We start from the raw sequence: 13,925 nt of genomic DNA, 5'->3' as shown, positions 1-13,925 counted from the left end.
ATGGATATGTGACATTGGCTGCTTATTTAGTTTCTCTAACACGGAGTAACGCGAGTTTGCCTCGTGCTATTATCCCGACAGCGCAATTGGAATTATAATTGGGGGACAAGGTCTTTTTTCAACAAGTACCAGTTTGTGAAAAGTGAGCAGATGGCATCCTTGAGATGTAATGTGAACAGGCGATATCACCCACTGCTTCACGAAGATTAATGCCACCCCGTCTCACGTATGAGCAGGAAAACACTTTGTTTTTAATTGCTATTGACCTATTACGGTCATGCTAGCTGTTAGGGGAAGCTCTGGAAATGATACACCGCAACCTGGAACTTCAGAGCAGATGACTAATCCACTTGCTGTACTGCCATCTGCTGGCCGCCTCGTGATCCAGCAGGCTGGGAGAGACGAAATATGCGCTGTATGTATGGATGTTGAACTTCGTTCGCGCCGTACGTAGCCAACTATGCTAATCGGAGGTGCTTTAAGATCTCCGATTTCATGAAACCACGTCATATAATCCCCGTAACCCATTGAAAACCCGATGCTTTGGGCAGGTGCTCTTTCATCTGAGCGTTACAGTTGGAGAACGGTGATTGGATTTACGAAATTCCGATTTTTGCAGAACGAATTCAGATTTTTGCAGAACGAGACACGTATACAGCACTGTATACTAATCACACATCACCGAGTAACTGGTGGAGATTAAGGTAACATTTCCAGAGGGCGCCCAGCACTTTAAGTGAGCCAGCTACCCTTGCCGTTCAAATCTCCGCTGCCCCACAGGCATCTGCCATGGCACACAGAGCGGCCGGAATCACACCCGTCGCTCTGCGGTGTAGCAAGCACGCCAACTCAAGCCAGACACAAAAAACAACTCAACACATTCGCCAATAATGCTGTGGCCTTTAAAGGGGTGACGTTTCGGGCGATGGCCCTTTTTCACAGCACATAGAGAGGCCAGGAGATGTGAATGGTGCTCGCAGTACCACCACGGGGGCGAGAGATGTTAAGTACCTTGCCTGGTATACAGGAGGTCGTGGGTTCGTTCCCAACCCTAACTCCTGCTGCTGTATATTTGAAGTTTGCATGTTCTCCCCGTGGTCGGATTGATTTTTCTCTGGTTCCTCAGTTTTTTTCACCCACCATTTAGCAACTTCCGTTTGGAGTATTTGGTTGCGATACATTTCCACTTAATTAGCCACTTTGTTGAGCTATCATGTCTGACCAGGAGCTTCAGAGCTCAGCGGGCCTTACCTGGTAAAATAAAAACAATTGTTTCACAGTTTTTAGTTTCAAATCATTCACTAAAAGCCCGAAGGCGCGCTCCCAATAGCAATGATCTGAACGAACACCGGTGTGATACTTCATCAGACTCATTCGAAACTTAAGCACCCAACAAGAGCCAGCACGAAAGCAAGCGCTACCACCAAACAGTGTTTGTCAATACGTAGTGCCATTCTCAATTCGCCATCGGATGAAGGCCTCCCCCGTATGCCGCGCCAGCCATGGGTATGTTTGTCCTTTCCCGCACCTCTGATTAGCACACACATGACCACAGCCATGAGCCACAAGCATCAGCCCCTTCCTCTTTTGGGGATTTACCGACTTGTATCGAAGGGTGCAGTAGTAGCGGAGTGGTCAGCACACTGCGCTGTGGACGCCGCGGCCCGTGTTCGATTCTCACTCGCGGCTAACATCAGCGGCATTTTTACGTGAGAGCTACACGTCAGGCACATGACAAACAGAGCAAAGGGCAGGTGAGAGACGAGACGGAGGCAGACATCATTGGAGAACGGATGAGATTGAGAGCGATTTGAGAAAAGACAAAGATGCCACGAGGAGAGATACTTGTTGGTAGGTGCACAGCAGGATTGATCAGTTAGATGCAGACAATAGGTGGATATGTGATGAGATGAGAATAGATGTGGAGAGAGAGAAGAGAAAAAAGGAGGCATAGAGAGAAAGAGAATAGTAGTGTTGTGAGATCAGAATCAGAATGTGTATTTAGAATGGAGGAATCCGATTAGCCATGAAGCTATTTTTCAGATGTCCAGTTGGGGTGGGTCAGAAAGTTACAACAACAAACAATACGCACAACGACAGGAGTGAAACATAGAGACAATCGTCTCTATTTGTGAGTAAATAATACATTATTACATTTATGTCCGATTTATCAAGCTTGCGCAAGGCAGCAAAAACAACAACAGCAACAAAACAGTTCCAAGACCACGCGAAAACAAGTTACGCAGACAAGACAGAGAGATGCATTCAGATGAGATATGAGAGAAACAATGACTCTGGTGGACATTGAACATGTGCTCGTGCGAGATAGATGAGTGTTAATAAGTAGAAGTCTACTAACGCTCTTGAAGAGAGACAAATGCACGAGGGTGCTACACACACCCCCACCCTCCCAACCCCGCGGTGTCATGTGACCACCACGGGCAATTTATGGCTAATTTATGTCCTATGCAAACATGTGAAACAATTAAAATAATAGACTGACGTAACTACGTTCATGAATATGCGGCTTTGTAACGTTTCAACGATTTAACATTCAGCCAAAAGCAGTATTCAAGGGATTACACCGCCATCGATCGGTCGCGTGTGGTGGGGTGCATTGTGGGCACTCCCGGCTGTTGCAAGTCTCATGGCTCGCATGGAAAATAAACCCAAAATCCGCTCTACAGGGGCTCTCGAGAGCCTCCTCTCGCGGAGACCCTTCCCTTCAACAGTGGCATGAGCAAGGCATTGCAGGTAGGGGTCGGCACGGTTTGGCTCAAACCACCAAACCGCGGTTTGAACCGAACCAAATCGGTTTGGTTTGGCTCTGTTTGAACTGGTTCGGTTTGGTTTGGGGCTACGAAAACCGACTCGGTTTGGCTCGGACAGGGTGGAACCGGCTCAAACTAGTTTGGTTGGTTGTAAAGGCGACACGAAAGGACATGTTGTAGTTGCCTTTGCCTGCGAATTCACTTTGCAATTGCATCTCCATGGCTCGAGCGGCTCAAGACGGCGCCATCCCCGGCGGCTCCAGCATCACAAGGTATCTCATCCACGACGTGGAAGAGACCAAACACGCCGGTAGCGACGAGGAGCCGATGGCGAGCGAACGTGAGAGCCCGGACGCCACGCGCGGCGACACGCGGCAGAGCCTCATGCGCACCCTCGGCGCCACAGCGCTGCAGACCGCGACGCAGCCCAAGCCCAAGAAGGCCCGTGTGTCCCGAGCGCTGTGGCACGACGAGTACTTTGAGACGAGCCAGGCCGCGGGCGACGTGCAGAGCCGGACCTGCAAGATCTGCACCCTCCAGTACGCGGGCTCCACCTCCTCGGGCACCCGTATCAAGCATCTCAAGACCCATGGGATCGTCGACCCCGAGTCGCCCATGGTCGTCACGTCGCCGCCGACGGGGAAGGGTTTGCTCGTGCAGTCCAAGATGGCCACGCCCATGTCAGCGCACGCGAGCAAGTCCATGGACAGCTTTGTCGCCGAGTACATCGCGACGAGTGGTCTAGGCCATAAACACGTAACATCGGATCCCTTTACGACTCTTCTTCAACGAGCTGCCCCGGGTTACGAGCCCAAGTCTGAGCGCACGGTCAAGCGCCGCATGCTCGAGATGTATGTCGTCCTCAAGCTACTCGTGCTACAGTACTTTACTACTTTTGGCTCTTGCGTCTCCTTGACCTACGACGGTTGGACAAACGACGCCATGACCGGCTTCTTCTCGGTCACCCTCCACTGGATGGACCCGGCGTCGTTCTCCATGTGCAACTGCATCATTGACTTCTTTTGGGTGGCCCCGGGCGAAGGCGTGGGCAAGCGCATGGCGCAGCGCCTGCACGAGCTGCTCGACGACTTTGGCGTGTGGCCGCGCCTGCTCGCCGTCGTCACCGACAGCGGTTCTGACGCCGTCGCATCCGCCAAGTCCCTCACGCTCCTCGAGGGGAGCAACCTGCGCTCGACGTGCTGCTTGCGGTGCATCGCGCACTGCGTCAACCTCGGCGTCAAGGCCTCATTCGGCGCGTTCGAGACACTGCTGCGCAGCCTCCGCGCGACGCTCGGCGCTATCCGCAAGAGCAAGACGAAGAGGGCGGCCTACACGTCGCTCGCGCGGCACTACCTCAAGTGCCCGCTGCAGCCGCCTTGCCTCGACGTGGTCACACGTTGGGGTAGCACGTACGTGATGCTCACGGCGTCGCTAAGGCAGCGCCAAGTGATCGACGCCATCTGCCTTGAGCCCGGCTGGTCGCGGAGCCAGGCCGGCTTGTCGGACGAGCAGTGGGAGCAGGCGGCGCTGCTCTGCCAGTTCTTGGAGAAGCCGGCGGCCATCTCCGATGCCATGGGCGCCGAGGAGTACTGCACCATCTCGAACGCCATCACGGCACAGGAGGCTCTCTTGAGCCACTGCATGACCCACCGCCCGAGTCCTCATGTGGTCGTGAGCTCGGCCACCGTGACCATCTCCGACTACATGGTCAAGTACAGCGACCTTCTCTCGTCCGAACCAAGCCGCGTCGCCCGCTTTCTCGACCTGCGCCACCCCAAGCCCGCGGCCTCGAGCACCGAGTACAGCAATATCAAGGACATGATGACGGACATTCTCAACCAGCGCTACCCAGCGTTGACGACGGACGCGGCGCCGAAGGCGGCGCCGCGTGGCGGCATTAACATCCTCTTTGACATGGTCTACGCGCCCAACGCTCACGACGGCGCCGCCTCCGAGGTCGACCGCTTCCTGCTTGAGCCGACTCAGGACCTGAGCATGGACGTCGTCGAGTGGTGGAAGCTGTACGGCGGCAAGTACCCGCGCCTACGACGCGTGGCCCTCGACTATTTGCCTATCCCGGCGTCGTCCGTGCCCTCCGAGAGAGCAAACTCGGCCGCCAAGCGCTCCTTTCTCGACCGACCAAACCTGCACAAGTGCACGTTCAAGGCCGAGATGTGTGTGCGCTCGTGGGCGCGGATGTTGCCTAGTGTTGGGGTTTCACTGCCATTGAACTACCACACTGCGTTCAAGGACATTGGGCGTGCCAAGCTTGAGGAGATGGCTGTGGACGACATCGTCGTCCAGTACTTGCTAGTGAATCTCAATATGAAGAAAGCCTGCGTAGAAATTAGCGATTAATACACTTGATATTTGTATTGAATGCGAATATTGTTTGCCGCGCATCTTTTCGGTTCAAGCCAACTCAAGAGGTTTGGTTTAGCTTAGTTTGGTTTGGTTTTGGTTTGGTTTGGTTCAGTCGTCGCTGGTTTGGTTTGGTTTGGCTTGCTCAATTTGAAACCAGTTTGAGTCGGTTCAAACCGTGCCGACCCCTAATTGCAGGGCTGTACCGTCATCTTTTGTTCCATCCGCTCCTAATTCCGGCTTTCCAATTCACCGCACAACGACAGATGTAGAGTAGCCACTGGAGGCAATGGACTGGCAAATGTTAACGTCGCTTGTGAACACTCTGCGGTAGACTTCACCGTAAATGTGCCTCTTGCCTTCAGGTGCGTCTTGCATACCGTTAGCACAGTGCTGCATGCCCAGCATCTGGCCAAATGCAATTTGCCTTTTGGTGCATTTGAATGTATTTGCGCTTCAATTATGAGCGGGCTTTCTATTCTATTCGTGCGTGTGGCAGCAATATGTTGTTCAGGAGGCATACGCCAATGTCCAGGTCTGCTAGCCTAAACCAGAGGTTTCAAGAGTGAGTTTGTGTAGTTTTGCTCTTCCTCACGGTCCATAGTTTGGGTTGCGTGGCGACCATCGCACTACTGCGGCTTGTATCTTTAATATTCTATTCATGAAGGAGAGGTGTGCATCGGCCTGCCGGTGATGTTCTCATGTGGTTGACGGTTGCTCCAGTGTCTTCGACGAGGAGGAAGAGGAATGGCAACGCCAGGAGGTGTGATGTTTGGACCTCGAAGGAGGGGTTTATTCTGAAAGCGGCGCTCTGATCTGACGGCACGAGCAGCACGTTTATGCAAATTTACTCGCACGCGTTCTGCCCATTCGCATCCCTCCCATCAGGCATGAGCCCAATACACACAAACGATGGTGCGACCTCACTCACTCCCATTGCTGCGGCCGTGTCTGAGACGTGTAACGTTGGGTTATAAGTGTCAGCATCTCTACGGCCAGCCACACATGTGATGTGTATATGGGAGGATTCCAGCGCAGACAGAAAAAATAAACTCGCTAACAGCACTTGCTGTTAATGCTATAGGCCGGATCTGTGTCTTTGTTAGCTGTGTATATTTGTGTGGCAACTGCGTGTAGTGTGTGTGTGTGTTCACAATATGGTGGCTGCCCCTCCGTCATGAACATAGAAGAAGGTGGATAAACTATCCCAGAGAGCCTTGTGCCAGTCAGAGTAGAAGTGGCCACCAGCAATGAGGCTCAGAGCCAGTGGTTGAAATTGAACATTCCTGTGACGAGGGTAAGTCTCCTCTTATAGCAATCACTGTTAAGACAGCCCACAAAGTGGTATAATTCCTCCATCCCAGAAGGTTAATGTGTTGAGCTGGCAACGAACCAGGCTTTGAACTCGAAACCATGACATTTTGAGCCGAGCACTAGCCACAGTGCCTCCTGGCCAGATCTCGTGCCATTAACTTATTGTATTTGGCATTGGAAGCGTAGCTATGCACATATAAAGCACTGCAGTACAATTTTACCCATGGCCCTCTGTGCATTACTAAGCCAAACACCCCCATATTGCTCATTACGCTTGCACTTACGCTGATTAGTTGCTGACACATGACCCTCACTTCTGTGCCCCATGTATTTTCAGAAAAGGTGGGCAACTGTGCATGTACAGTATGCACGTTTTAAACGTTCATTTTATGATCGTTCCTGACGAAACAAATGTGCATCGTATTCCGCATTTCCCAAACTTTCATCAAATTGGTAACATACAATCCAGACAGTTGACACTGTATCAAAAATGATGATATACAATCCAGCCACATGACACTTCCGATTAGCACGGCTGGCTACGTACGGTGCAAAACTAATTCAACATACACACACACGATTCGCAATCCCAAGATGAGCTCAATAAAAAAAATGCTGACTGAGCGCTGCTCAGGATGTGCGATGAGCCTTTCCTCTCCCCATCCCCACCCTGTCACCCCTGTCTCCGTTTGCAGCTGAAATGCTGCGGAGTGAGTGGCGTGGATGACTTTGGGAAGGACTCCGTCTTCCATGAGCTCTACCAAATGCAGCCCATGCCGGAGGCCTGCTGCAAGCGGCAGATGAACGGTCAGGAGGGTCACTTCATCAACAAGACCAGGTGCTTCAGCCAAGACCCTGACTTCTACAATAAAGAGGTATCTATATTCGTCTTCAACGGCTTTCGTCCACTGGCCACTTGGGGTGTTTTGGCGCGTGTCAATTTCCTTCACCAACATCTGCTCACCTCTCTGTGTCCATCGTGGTGTCTTTTAAACTGAGAAAACTTCCATCCTGTCGAGCGTTTGACGTTTGACGTCCAGTCAGAGGGTGGTCTTCCTCCTCCCTTAGCAGCGTCCACTCTGCTCTCCATCACCACCCTCAGCAGACGGTCACTGTTCACCCTGTGTTGTCTGGAGTATTAAAGTCCCCGCACTTGAGCTGACTCATGAGCTCCACCTGCCCTGTGGACGATTTCATTGTCAAATTGTCCACTCGAGATATTTTACTTCGTGCCTCTCCCAATCGTACTATTGGCACGATGTCATGGGTGGACGTTTCCATTTAGGGGTCTTCAAAAGAGCCGCGTCACACCACCCTGTGTCGGAGAAGTTAACATCGCACGGCTACGTCAGAAGTCACTTTCACAGCACTGCATCTATCAGCGCAGAGTGGCACACTTACACGTCCTTTAAAGAGCCTCTGTCACGTGGCAGAAACAAATACATTTACATTGCTCAGAGCTGAAATCTGCTGAATTCGGTGTGTATAATGTGATTTTGCCATGGCGTAAGGGTTAGCACACTGGGTCTGCTGTCCAGAGGTCACCGGGTTGACCTCTTAGCAAGTTGCTTAAATCTCCCACCCTACTCTCCACCCAGTCGTGTATAAGAGAGCAGTTCCTGTGTGATGGGGCAAAGTGTGAGTACACACGCATGTATACTGTCTGACATGAATATATTAATGAACTGCATGTGCATTAAGACTGCAACGCGATTCATCTTGAGCTCTTAACTCATGACATCTATTAAAAGTGCCTCTCAGAATCCTGTGCAGTGCAAAAATAAATCGCACTACCTCTAAACTCGCCTCATGGGACTGAAATATTTAATATCCCATGCCATGCTTCCTCCCAGAACAGGGATCAAATGGAACTTCAGTAAGCTGGCTTTGCACTTTCGTGTCTCTAAGCTGTTGTGTAACCAGGAGCTATGATACGGTGGATTGCATTCGCTACGGTGGCGTGTTGCTGGGCTCACAACCCAGCATGAGATGGCTTCTCCGTAACATGAGTTAACGTGGAATAGCCCAATGTGATTTGCATGTAATTAATGAACAGAACCCACCGTGTGCATTTCTGCAAGGTTGCTTAACGATGTACCATGTCCACAGGGCTGCTACCTAACCATGCTGAAATCCTTCCAAATGTACGTGTACATGGTCGGCGCGGTTGGAATCGGAGTGCTGGCCATAGAGGTACTGACATTTCCCCCACCGTGACACATTTCAGACACATCCGCACCACCGCTGAGTGTGGCAATGAGATTGTTTAGGATTAGTGCCGTAAATGTTAATTAGCATTCATAACTTTCACCGGGGGTCCATAGCACCCAACACACGCACATATGCATCAACACATGAGCCTAATGATTGCCACTCTCTGTCACTCTAGAACCATGCATTGCAAGAGTAGCTGAATGCACAAAATCACATTTTATAAGATTTCCGTGATGTCAAAATTTCAATTCATATGAATATATTTTTAAGAGTTATTCCAATCGCTGTGGAGCGATGTGGCATCATGGTTAGTGCAATCCCAGTTCATCAAGATCATAACGCTACGATTTTGTATACCCACACATACGAGCCCCATAACGTTGGTGGGGAGGGAGGGGGGTGGGTTCTCTGGATGGGACCGAGCCCCCGATACAATTAAGCGATGGGCATCACAGACGACCATCATATGGAGCAGGACGCACGATAGACACAAGCAGTTTGTATCGTTATTCACTCTATTTAGTGGTTCACATTCATTTAAGGTCTGCGTGCATTGACAGTGTTGTGCCCGCCCCCAAGTGTTTGCGTCGCCCGCTTCCTCCCCCTTTAAACAAGGTCACACGCCAACGGGTTGATTGACACACACGCGCTCCGTAGTTACCTGCTTTCATTGTTTTCACCCAGGCGTGAAAACCATGAATCCCTCTTTGTCACTGATTCTCCGTGCTTCTATGTCTGTTTCTCTCCCCAGCTCTTCGCCATGATCTTTGCAATTTGTTTGTTCCGGGGAATCGATTGAAGCCTCGTCGACGCATCTCTGCTCACCGCGTGGAACCGCCACGGGGCCCACCACAGATAACGGATCGACGATGATATATTTTTTAAAATCACAACTAGCTTCGAAGCTGTGTCGTGTGCAATTGCGTTTTAATTTATTGTGTATAGAATGTATTTGTACGATGGTTGATTGTACAAATGAGTGGAAATTTTGTCCAAGCGTGCTGTTGCACCATTACTTGGACGCTAGGGATTTATTTACCATTTTTACTAGTTTTTTTTCTCTGGGTATCCAATTTAATCTAATGTAATGTTACCGAAATATACCTTTTTAAAATTTTCGGTAACAAAAAATATTTAGAGTAACTAAGTACATTTTAACGAGTAACGTTTTTGTTGATTACATTCAACACACATGGAGGCAATCCACGATCATCTTACTTAACATCTGGAAGCTATCATTGTAAATAGCTCGCTCCAATAGATAACGATTTGATTAAACACTGGTTATATAATACAGGCTCTACTCGTGTGAAAAGCTGCCGAAATTAAGAGGTGAAAGTATGACATGGAATTAATTTGTATACTTTATTTTGATCTCTGGATATCTATATTTAGTTACCTTAAATAGACACACATGCTAAGGTTTTGTTAGCATGCTTTGAAAGCACTTAGTTTGCCTTTTGTTTTACGTTCGTGATGTAGTGTTCAATTGGTAACAGATACATTTTGAGTCAAACTAAAGTATTTAAAGATTTGCAATACTGCATTTTAATTCAAAGGCAATATTACAATAAACATGGAAAGCCTGTACCAAAAATGTAATGAGTGACAATTAAAGTTTCTTGTTTGCCAAATACACTCTTTTCGTGTGCATAAGAATTGTAACAAGCTTACTTAATATACCTTGCCGTGAAACGTAAGAAAGTCCAAGATAGAAATAAAAACGTAAATATATGTTTATAAATAAAGGTTTCGCCCAGGTAATAAATACACCATTACATAATGTTAAATATGCCATATAAAAATAAAGAATATTTTTTTCTGCATTAGAAAATAAATAATTTGCTAAGCCACTGTTATCATTTCATTACTTCTGTTCTTTATCACAGTAGTCTGGGAGAAGACCTTTGAAATAATGAAATGGCTGTTGTATTCTGAGAGCTCATGATTATAATAATTCAGTAATACTCTTGAGAGATTGAAGCAGAACAAACCCACAATTGAAATCCAAAAAGACAGGACGCGGATGTGATGTGGATATGTTGATATCTTCAATGTGTCTCACCGGGACATCTTGGGATTGCCTTATGGGAGGTCTGACTCGTAACGGATTTTTTTGGTTTGGCAATAGTTCCAAAGTGTGTTGATGGAAAAATGCTAAACCTAAAGGAAATGCAATCCAAAAAACTAAAAAGTCTTAGATAAATGTCATGGGGATGTCGAAAATCGGTTTGAAGCTTTGTTAATAAGAATTGAAAGTAATGGCCATGTGAATTTGAGTTGTTACCGTCATTGTAACATCACGTGACATCACAATTACGTTGGGGTGTTGTCAACACCATGCACAAGGGTTGGCGACTTTGTGACGCGCGGTGCATCATGGGAACTTCTCCACGTAACTCGCAAGCACACGTCGAGGACTTTGATAGCCATAATGGTGGCAGGGTGGAGCGGTGGCGCAGTGGTTAGCACAGTGAGCTTAATTCGCAAGCCACTGCTCACGTGGGTGGCGAGCGACATCTGAAGTGATCCCTAGCGTGGTGAAGTATGGTCAAACAACCCCCACGACCGACACGGTGTGGGGATGCCTTTATCCAGTCGTGGATTGACAAAGGGATATGATTTATATGTTATCATCATCATAGTGGCACTTTGTCCTGTCGCCAGGAGTTAAGTGGTGAAGTGGACAACCGCTGCATTGCCAAGTATGAATATATTTATAAATAAATTAAATAGCCTGCATTCGTTTTGTGGGTTGCGTGTTCATTTAGGTTGGTGAAATGTTGCCATAACTCTGCTGAGCTTTTGCCCTTGTGCAGAGTTCTGCTCCAATTGGTTATCCATAGGACACAATCGAATAAGGCCCCTCTTTGAAAATGTCCCAAATGATGTGGGTGACATTGACATTGCTGAGCAGTAGCAGTACAGACTGTGGCTGGGTTTGATTTTCAAAGATGTGTTTTCTGTTCAGCTATTAACTATGTTATGGTGCTTGTGTCAGCTATTGTTGAGCTCATTACACCTATGTGTGACCAACTTTGCTGGCCCAATTGTCAATGTTATTCATCCCGATGGCGTTTCACAGACTGTGATGCATTCCAGGCTGCAGGTTTATGAACGGCAAATGAAAGGTCAGGTATTGTTTGGTCGAGTTAAAAAGTGTTTAAGAGAGACGAGGAGATTTTGTTCTGACTTCTGAATCTTGGCCAACAGGCCAATTTCAAAGGGCAATGTTTTATAATCCGCAGAATCGTTTACTCAAGAGAATTAGCAATTTATTTAGTATATTCGCCTACTCAATTATTAAAATGTTTTGACTGCTGACCGAATGCAATTCCGGTCATGTTTAAATTTGAAGGCAATAATGTGACATGAGCTTAAATGACAGCGTTATTTAGAAAAGTGTCCAATATGCAAATTAGGGCATATCTGCAGATGTCACTTATCCTCATTAATGTTCTCCAGATTCATCCCTACCCATTGACCTAGTCTACCAATCACACCACACTCAGCCAATGAAACAACATCCGCTGTCGCCATGGCAACTCAGCATGTCCTGGCACAGTGTGGTGTGAGGGGTAGAGCTCCGAGAGACATCAGAATCCAGGATATTGCATTTGAGAATAACCTCACTTGACTGAGCCTCATCCCATGCGATTAATATCAAATGCGCCCTTCCACACTCTGCCCTGCAGAAGTCCCGTGGCATATCCCACAATAACTCACTGTGGCATAATCTTCTGACCAAAGGGGACAGGGTTATAGTCACTGAAGAAGTGAGTTGGCCGTGATTGATGAATGTTGAGATGCGTGTATGACATCGCGAGGCATTGCTGCCGAGGCAAGGCGATGGCCCGAGTCACAGCGCGGTAACGCCTGGCTTTGTTTTGCCGTCCCTGCGTGAACTCCCCCGTTGAGCTGTCACGTGAAATTATTGTCCCAGCGCAGATGTTCGTCAACAGGAGTAAAATACCTTGACCTTGGCTTGTACATTTCTAGGATTATTTTCGTTTGCTTGTTTGACTCTGATTTAGAAAGACCTTGGGAAGATTTGGGCCCAGTATGTTAAAAAAAAATATGCACACGTTTGATGAAAATAACTTGCATTAAGATGAATAATCTAATCAACATATGGTCTTCAAGAGCATGTAGATATTTTTTTTTTTTACAAATTACCATTGTTATGATACTTTTCCATACAATGCATTTTATATAATAACATTATCAGCCAGGCAGTTGTGGCACACGCCTGAGATCCAGCACTGCCTTCTTCTGGCTCGCCAGGAGAAGGCAGTACAGCACGTTGACTTATCGCTATCGGTTTGCATCTGTACGGGGATGGAGTGTTGCCCCCTCGTGCGCACGTGGGTTTTCTCCGGGTGCACTTGTATAATAAAAACACTCGTTAATTGGCTGAAAGCATCTTAATATAAAAAAAAACCCGAATGCAGAACCCTCCTGCAAAAAGAGTCCTACGGCTCAGTGTGGTTTTCCTAGGGGCGAAAATAATAATTGTATGATATGTTTGTTGAGACCAATTCAACTGTTGACATGTATTTAATTGGTAACGTTTTACTGCTAATTTTACATAAGTATGCCCTGTAGGCAAACCTTTTACAGCACGATTTTATCACACCAAGATTCAAACAAGTGCTTTATAACAAGTCCTACATCAGTAATTTCTTTTGTATTTTAAAGGTAACATCACAATACTGGTGATGTGTTGCTGTTATGAAATCAAGGAAAATATATTGTATGTATTGCTGTGCATCACATACGTCGTACTGCATATGATTAAATGCGAAATATTACGCGCGATTGCAAGTAAGGTGACATTTTATTACATAATCATGCAGCAGTTTAAGTGATGAAATGGTGCATTCCAACGTACATATGCTGAGTTGAATAGGGAAATAAAGAAATGTACCGAGATTGTGAGTGACGCTTTTAAAAGGCTATAAAAAAAAAAGAATATGTAAGAATTTGTGTGCTTTTGGCTTCTTCTCGGCAATCGGATGAGTATTTTTTGTTTCGAATTGAGCTCAGCAAAAATAACGTTGCACAAGCCTCGTGACTCACTGAAAGGAGCCCTGGGTTCAATTCCAAACACTGGTGCTCCTTCATGTATAACGTTTGTATGCTCTCCTTATATTCTCCATAGGTTTCCCCCCATAGCTAAAAATAAGAATAATATATACAATATAACAAGTGTTGGTCAAACATCCCAGTGCTAAAATAATGCCTGAAAATTCCTCAAAATGGATT

General features: G+C 47.3%; 1 protein-coding gene across 3 annotated transcripts in view; it reads left to right on the top strand.

Moving 5' to 3' along the window:
* The window catches only part of LOC144933784 (tetraspanin-18-like), a 114,681-nt gene extending 101,072 nt beyond the window's left edge, over nt 1-13,609 (top strand). For all 3 annotated transcript variants that reach the window (XM_078858898.1, XM_078858896.1, XM_078858897.1), the window contains 3 exons: nt 7,142-7,321; nt 8,556-8,639; nt 9,412-13,609. In XM_078858898.1, coding sequence (XP_078715024.1) covers nt 7,142-7,321; nt 8,556-8,639; nt 9,412-9,459 — 312 coding nt within the window. In that variant the 3' untranslated portion in view covers nt 9,460-13,609. The remainder of the gene's footprint in view (nt 1-7,141; nt 7,322-8,555; nt 8,640-9,411) is intronic.
* The last annotated feature ends 316 nt before the right edge of the window (nt 13,610-13,925 follow it).

The sequence above is a fragment of the Lampetra fluviatilis genome, chromosome 8, assembly GCF_964198595.1.
Source record: "Lampetra fluviatilis chromosome 8, kcLamFluv1.1, whole genome shotgun sequence".
Lineage (NCBI taxonomy): Eukaryota > Metazoa > Chordata > Hyperoartia > Petromyzontiformes > Petromyzontidae > Lampetra > Lampetra fluviatilis.
Note: the sequence above shows the minus strand (reverse complement) of the source record. Positions and strands in the feature narration are given on the sequence as shown.